General features: G+C 32.5%; 1 protein-coding gene across 1 annotated transcript; it reads left to right on the forward strand.

Moving 5' to 3' along the window:
* Positions 1-1,153: 1,153 nt before the first annotated feature.
* On the forward strand, positions 1,154-7,432 carry LOC121367161 (inositol-3-phosphate synthase 1-A-like; the record flags this gene model as incomplete). Its single annotated transcript, XM_041491295.1, is given in 12 exon segments — positions 1,154-1,246; positions 1,248-1,259; positions 1,344-1,406; positions 1,409-1,448; positions 1,451-1,474; positions 1,991-2,038; positions 2,492-2,592; positions 2,992-3,093; positions 5,891-6,054; positions 6,604-6,760; positions 7,077-7,241; positions 7,376-7,432. Coding segments are annotated over 12 exon segments (1,026 nt in total), but the record flags the coding sequence as incomplete, so codon positions are not given.
* Positions 7,433-7,453: the final 21 nt, after the last annotated feature.

A 7,453-nucleotide genomic window follows, 5' to 3' on the forward strand; every position in this document is an offset into this window, starting at 1 on the left:
AAGTTAACGGTTTCTACAGCTTAGATTATATATATATATACATATATATATATATGTGTGTGTGTGTGTGTGTGGTGTGTGGTGTGTGTGTATATATATATCTTATACTATATATATAACAGAATTAAAAGGACCAAAGAACAAGCTCTCGTGTGTTGCTGTTATCGAGTTTCGGTTAGGCGATCGTCTGACAGAGCTGTCTGACGATCGCATAACGCGTTGAAAAACTCGGCAGTGAACAGACAAACCAGCGAGAGCTCTGTTCTTTGGTCCTTAATTCTGTTCTAACCCGCTCTGTCTAAACGCACGAGCAACCTCTTAACAGACTAGATATTCAGTCTAATAATATATATATATCTATATATATAAATATATATATGTATATACACATCTATAGGCAGGTGCTGATCAGGGGGGGCAAAGTCAGGGGCCAGGCCCCCAAGCAACTGAAACTCCTGTTGGATTTACTAGGTTGTTGGATTAGGAAATAATGAAGTGTACATACGGGGTCTAAAAGGTGAAATATGAACCAAAGGTGCAGGTTTCACAAACCATCTTAAGTAAGTACCCTTTTCATTTCGGACTTATTGAACAACACTTTAGATTTATGAGATCCAGATTTATGAATAGTTATGTAGTCCAACCACACTAACAGCACATGTTAAATAAACATGCTATGTGAATAATACATATTCTACAATTTCTGTACCATCCCAAGTTAATTTTAATTTACTAGGTCTAACCTGTCATAGCTGTGCAAACTTAATCTATATTCATATAATCAGTTTAGATGATTATTTAGTCAGCTAGTTCCAAAGCTAACACAGGAAGTAGCGACGGGCAAATTTAAAAAGGGTCAAAGCCACGTCTACACTAATCGGGTCACGTTATGTTTATCATACGATTTACTACTATAAAAACTTGACGTAGGCACATTTAAGGCTTCTATAGAAAAGAAGGCTATGAAGTGTCTACGTAGACAGTCATCGTGTACCAATACAATGATTAAAAAGAAAAACATTACTTGCTACCTTATAAATACCGAGACTAGCCACGTAAAGAAGGATGCAGATGTAAGAATAATAGTGACGCCAGTAACTACCCTATTGGGACTTTTAAGACCAATGGTAAATATACCTCGGAGGCGGTTTGCATGTCCTCGTGGGGTGGGGAGGCAAACAATGGATCAAACTCTAAACAGCCCTCTCTGTTAGCCAACAAACTAAATATTTCTTGGGAGAATAAGCGATGGAGTAAAGGTTAGTATTCTAAACGTAGAGTGAGATTTGAATTGCATATGATTACCAAGATATGTGCATCATCCTGAATTTTGATTACTATAGCATTCAAACTATTATGGATCAATAACTCAAGCATCAACGACGAGTCTTGGTATTGGACAAGATGTAAAGATGTGTATGTTCCTCTTAAAGATCTCTTGCCTATGGTAATCCAAATGATATTGAATTTGATGGTAAGTGCCTATTGTCTTGTGATTTAAGGGATAAGTTGGTTAGCCTGGTATAGGCTGGCATGCATGTTCTACATTATTATTGGGTAAGTATGTACTTGCTAACTGTTAGTTTGTGTGATGATTAAAAATGAGATATGTGGGTGGCTAGCCTAGCAAAGGTACAGCTGAAGTAATAAGGATGTGATCACTCAATTGTGTTTTTTTTTCTTCAATAGCTATGTGGCTTTTTGATATATTGGACAAACATGTATACAATAGTAATAAGAATGACTTTCTATCATGGTCTCTTGGAGCATACCTCATTGCCCAAAAGTAATCATGGATAGCCTCACCTGCTAGATAGTAGTAGTCTGTTTCCTTGAAGTGAGACAACTGTCCTATTTCCTATTATTGTTGTGGGCCACTGGTATCAATATACACATGTTTCTCACATTGTCATTATATTATTTTAAATTGTAACAGTTACCACAGTTGTATGATGCAACTATATAATTATCTTTCTTCTTTGTCAAACAGGATGGGACATCTCCTCTGCTAACATTGCTAAAGCCTGTGAACGAGCTAAGTATGATATATACAATAACACTGACATGATCTACTTTCTGCATAAATGATATGGTCTAATATCCCCTTTCATTATGCATGACAATAAGGGCTTTATGTCTATAACATATCCTTTGAAATATGCTTATATAATAAGTATTGTTTGCCTGACTGATAAAAGGTCACACAACTGTAGTAGTGAACTCTCAGCGTATGGTGTGATACTCCTATACATCAATTACTCTTATATAATTAACTAATTGAAAGGATGGAACTAATGTGGTCTTTAGTATGATATATGTCATGTAGATTCTACATGAATCTAAGAAGGAGTAAGATATCACTGGAAATAGCTTCAGATATCAAGTGTGTAAAGGTTTTATTAATAAGTTCATATACTTTAAAGAATGTGTTCTTAGAGAAGGGAATATAACATGATTTTACATCCTTATCCTTGCATTCTACTATCTATTTAGGTCTTAAATATCAGTATTCAGGATCAGTTACGTCCTCACTTAGAAAAATTAAAACCTAGGCCATCAATATATTGTCCTGACTTCATTGCTGCTAACCAGGTAATCTCCAGTTGTTAATTAGTTGACAGTTGTTCACTATTTTATGTGTTAAGGTGTTGATTATTTATTACTATGAAAAGTACTAACAGTTTAGTTTTAACACTATGTAAGTAAGTGTTAAAGACTTTATGTCTGTTAAAAGCAATGAATTTTGTTCATTTGATGTGCACATGTAAATTGTTACTAATAAGTATTTTGACTTTATTGGAATGTTTCATAATTTGGACTCATGTAAAAGTTTGTTAATCCCCTTCTGAATCTAGTTTAGTCACATCATCATTAAAATGTCTCATTGGCTCTAAGAATAAATATTAATATTAATAATAGTATTTTCAAAACATAAAGACATAGCCAAGTTGATATAAAGGACATCAATAATTCTCTTATCTATTACAATAGAGTGATCGTGCAGACAATATACTCACTGGTACTAAGTGGGAAATGGTTGAACAAATCAGACGTGATATTAGAGACTTCAAGCAAAAGAAACAACTTGATAAGGTCAATAGAAAACTGTATTATTATATACAGTCTTTATATAAACATGTACATGTACAATTTGTGAATTATCTAAAATTATACAACAAAGTATATGATGTACAGATCCCTAACATCAAAAACAAGATATGTTACATGACATTATGTCACAATGTACGTATCAAAGCAAGATCTGATGTAGCTACATATATTAATACATTATGATGAGTATCTTGTGTCTTCAGGTTACATGACATTATGTCACAATGTATGTATCAAAGCAAGATCTGATGTAGCTACATATATTAATACATTATGATGAGTATCTTGTCTTCAGGTTACATGACATTATGTCACAATGTATGTATCAAAGCAAGATCTGATGTAGCTACATATATTAATACATTATGATGAGTATCTTGTTGTCTTCAGGTTACATGACATTATGTCACAATGTATGTATCAAAGCAAGATCTGATGTAGCTACATATATTAATACATTATGATGAGTATCTGTCTTCAGGTTACATGACATTATGTCACAATGTACGTATCAAAGCAAGATCTGATGTAGCTACATATATTAATACATTATGATGAGTATCTTGTTGTCTTCAGGTTACATGACATTATGTCACAAGTACGTATCAAAGCAAGATCTGATGTAGCTACATATATTAATACATTATGATGAGTATCTTGTCTTCAGGTTACATGACATTATGTCACAATGTATGTATCAAAGCAAGATCTGATGTAGCTACATATATTAATACATTATGATGAGTATCTTGTCTTCAGGTTACATGACATTATGTCACAATGTATGTATCAAAGCAAGATCTGATGTAGCTACATATATTAATACATATGATGAGTATCTTGTCTTCAGGTTACATGACATTATGTCACAATGTATGTATCAAAGCAAGATCTGATGTAGCTACATATATTAATACATTATGATGAGTATCTTGTCTTCAGTTACATGACATTATGTCACAATGTATGTATCAAAGCAAGATCTGATGTAGCTACATATATTAATACATTATGATGAGTATCTTGTCTTCAGGTTACATGACATTATGTCACAATGTATGTATCAAAGCAAGATCTGATGTAGCTACATATATAATACATTATGATGAGTATTTGTCTTCAGGTTACATGACATTATGTCACAATGTATGTATCAAAGCAAGATCTGATGTAGCTACATATATTAATACATTATGATGAGTATCTTGTCTCAGGTTACATGACATTATGTCACAATGTATGTACCAAAGCAAGATCTGATGTAGCTAATATATTAATACATTATGATGAGTATCTTGTCTTCAGGTTACATGACATTATGTCACAATGTATGTACCAAAGCACAGATCTGATGTAGCTACATATATTAATACATTATGATGAGTATCTTGTTGTCTTCAGGTTACATGACATTATGTCACAATGTATGTATCAAAGCAAGATCTGATGTAGCTAAATATATTAATACATTATGATGAGTATCTTGTCTTCAGGTTACATGACATTATGTCACAATGTATGTACCAAAGCAAGATCTGATGTAGCTACATATATTAATACATATGATGAGTATCTTGTCTTCAGGTTACATGACATTATGTCACAATGTATGTACCAAAGCAAGATCTGATGTAGCTACATATTAATACATTATGATGAGTATCTTGTCTCAGGTTACATGACATTATGTCACAATGTATGTACCAAAGCAAGATCTGATGTAGCTACATATATAATACATTATGATGAGTATCTTGTCTTCAGGTTACATGACATTATGTCACAATGTATGTACCAAGCAGATCTGATGTAGCTACATATATTAATACATTATGATGAGTATCTTGTCTTCAGGTTACATGACATTATGTCACAATGTATGTACCAAAGCAAGATCTGATGTAGCTACATATATTAATACATTATGATGAGTATCTTGTTGTCTTCAGGTTACATGACATTATGTCACAATGTATGTATCAAAGCAAGATCTGATGTAGCTACATATATTAATACATATGATGAGTATCTTGTCTTCAGGTTACATGACATTATGTCACAATGTATGTATCAAAGCAAGATCTGATGTAGCTACATATATTAATACATTATGATGAGTATCTTGTCTTCAGGTTACATGACATTATGTCACAATGTATGTACCAAAGCAAGATATGATGTAGCTACATATATTAATACATTATGATGAGTATCTTGTCTTCAGGTTACATGACATTATGTCACAATGTATGTACCAAAGCAAGATTGATGTAGTACATATATTAATACATTATGATGAGTATCTTGTCTTCGGTTACATGACATTATGTCACAATGTATGTACCAAAGCAAGATCTGATGTAGCTACATATATTAATACATTATGATGAGTATCTTGTCTTCAGGTACATGACATTATGTCACAATGTATGTACCAAAGCAAGATCTGATGTAGCTACATATATTAATACATTATGATGAGTATCTGTTGTCTTCAGGTTACATGACATTATGTCACAATGTATGTATCAAAGCAAGATCTGATGTAGCTACATATATTAATACATTATGATGAGTATCTTGTCTTCAGGTTACATGACATTATGTCACAATGTATGTACCAAAGCAAGATCTGATGTAGCTACATATATTAATACATTATGATGAGTATCTTGTTGTCTTCAGGTACATGACATTATGTCACAATGTATGTATCAAAGCAAGATCTGATGTAGCTACATATATTAATACATTATGATGAGTATCTTGTTGTCTTCAGGTTATTGTACTCTGGACAGCTAATACTGAAAGGTTCTGTGATGTACATAAAGGTCTTAATGATACTGCCAATAACTTATTGGACTCCATTAAACGCAATGAGGAAGAGATATCACCTTCCACATTATTTGCTGTTGCTAGCATCTTAGAGAGGTAAGGAATTTGATTGATTTAGAAGTTAGCAAGTCACTATTAAATGAAATTTTGTGATCTGATTGGTTGATTACAGAATTACTATTAATAAAGTATATTAGAAGCATTTCAGGTAACAGCCTCTTTGTTTATTCTGAAAGACCTAAACGTGTTAAAACTGAGTTCAAAACACTACAAACTGGTCAAAATCTCCACTTCGTTGTTTTGACCAAAATACTATTATATTAGCTAAAAATGCTTGTTGCACAAGGAGAAGAACAGGCAATAAAGCAAGACTGATTTTAGCTTAATGTTGAACAGGTTATCAACCTGCTCTACTGTAGTATCAGTTTGTGATTTCTTGAAAACTGGAAAGTAATGGAGACGTGTTGCTAGATAATTGTTAAGCCATTTGGAGAATTTCTTTGTTGTTAATGACTTCAGAAGCCAATAAAATGCACTTGTCTATAACCAATAACATGTCCTTACTGTTACTTGTGGATTATATTGGCTTTGAATTCCTTTGATCTAATTGACCTAATAAACTGAAATGATGACATTTTGTTCCCTCTTTTTACAGACTACGTATATCAATGGATCTCCTCAAAATACATTTGTACCTGGTTGTATTGAGCTGGCTGAAAAACACAAAGTCTTCCTTGGAGGTGATGACTTTAAGAGTGGACAAACTAAAATGAAATCAGTCATTGTTAATTTCTTGGTATCAGCTGGACTGAAGGTATATGGAGTAGAGAGTATGTTCATACATAATATGTAAAGTGAGAGAGAGTAGCTTTAGTTAATAATTACACATTATCATTTTTTATTGTATAATTATATCATGTTATCTTGAGAGAGTATGCCCAACATTGCTAGCCACTAGCATGAGGTTTATACCTCATAACTTAATAATGATATATCCAATACTCAGCATCTTCTCCTATTCATTTACTGCAATAAATCTACTAGTAAAATAATACATCAAAACACTTTAGTTTGTAAATTGTTAAGTTATTAAACATTTTATTGGTTTTAATTATTTTTACTTTTCCCAGCCTACATCTATTGTTAGTTACAATCACCTTGGTAATAATGATGGTAAAAACTTGTCAGCTCCTCAACAGTTTCGAAGTAAAGAGATCTCCAAGAGTAATGTTGTGGACGATATGGTACAATCAAATGACGTCTTGTATAAACCACAGGAAAAACCAGATCACACTGTAAGTTGACACTCAGTAATGTAAACTAAATGCTAAATATAATAATATTGTTAACTCAGAAGGACGTGTATATATTAATAAACCTGTGTTTAAGATCAAATAATGGATTGTTGTGTGTCTATTATTTATAATAGGTTGTGATAAAATATGTCCCATATGTGGGTGATTCCAAACGTGCTATGGATGAAATACATCTGAATTTTTATGGGGGA

This window comes from Gigantopelta aegis, unplaced genomic scaffold (assembly GCF_016097555.1).
Source record: "Gigantopelta aegis isolate Gae_Host unplaced genomic scaffold, Gae_host_genome ctg9556_pilon_pilon, whole genome shotgun sequence".
Lineage (NCBI taxonomy): Eukaryota > Metazoa > Mollusca > Gastropoda > Neomphalida > Peltospiridae > Gigantopelta > Gigantopelta aegis.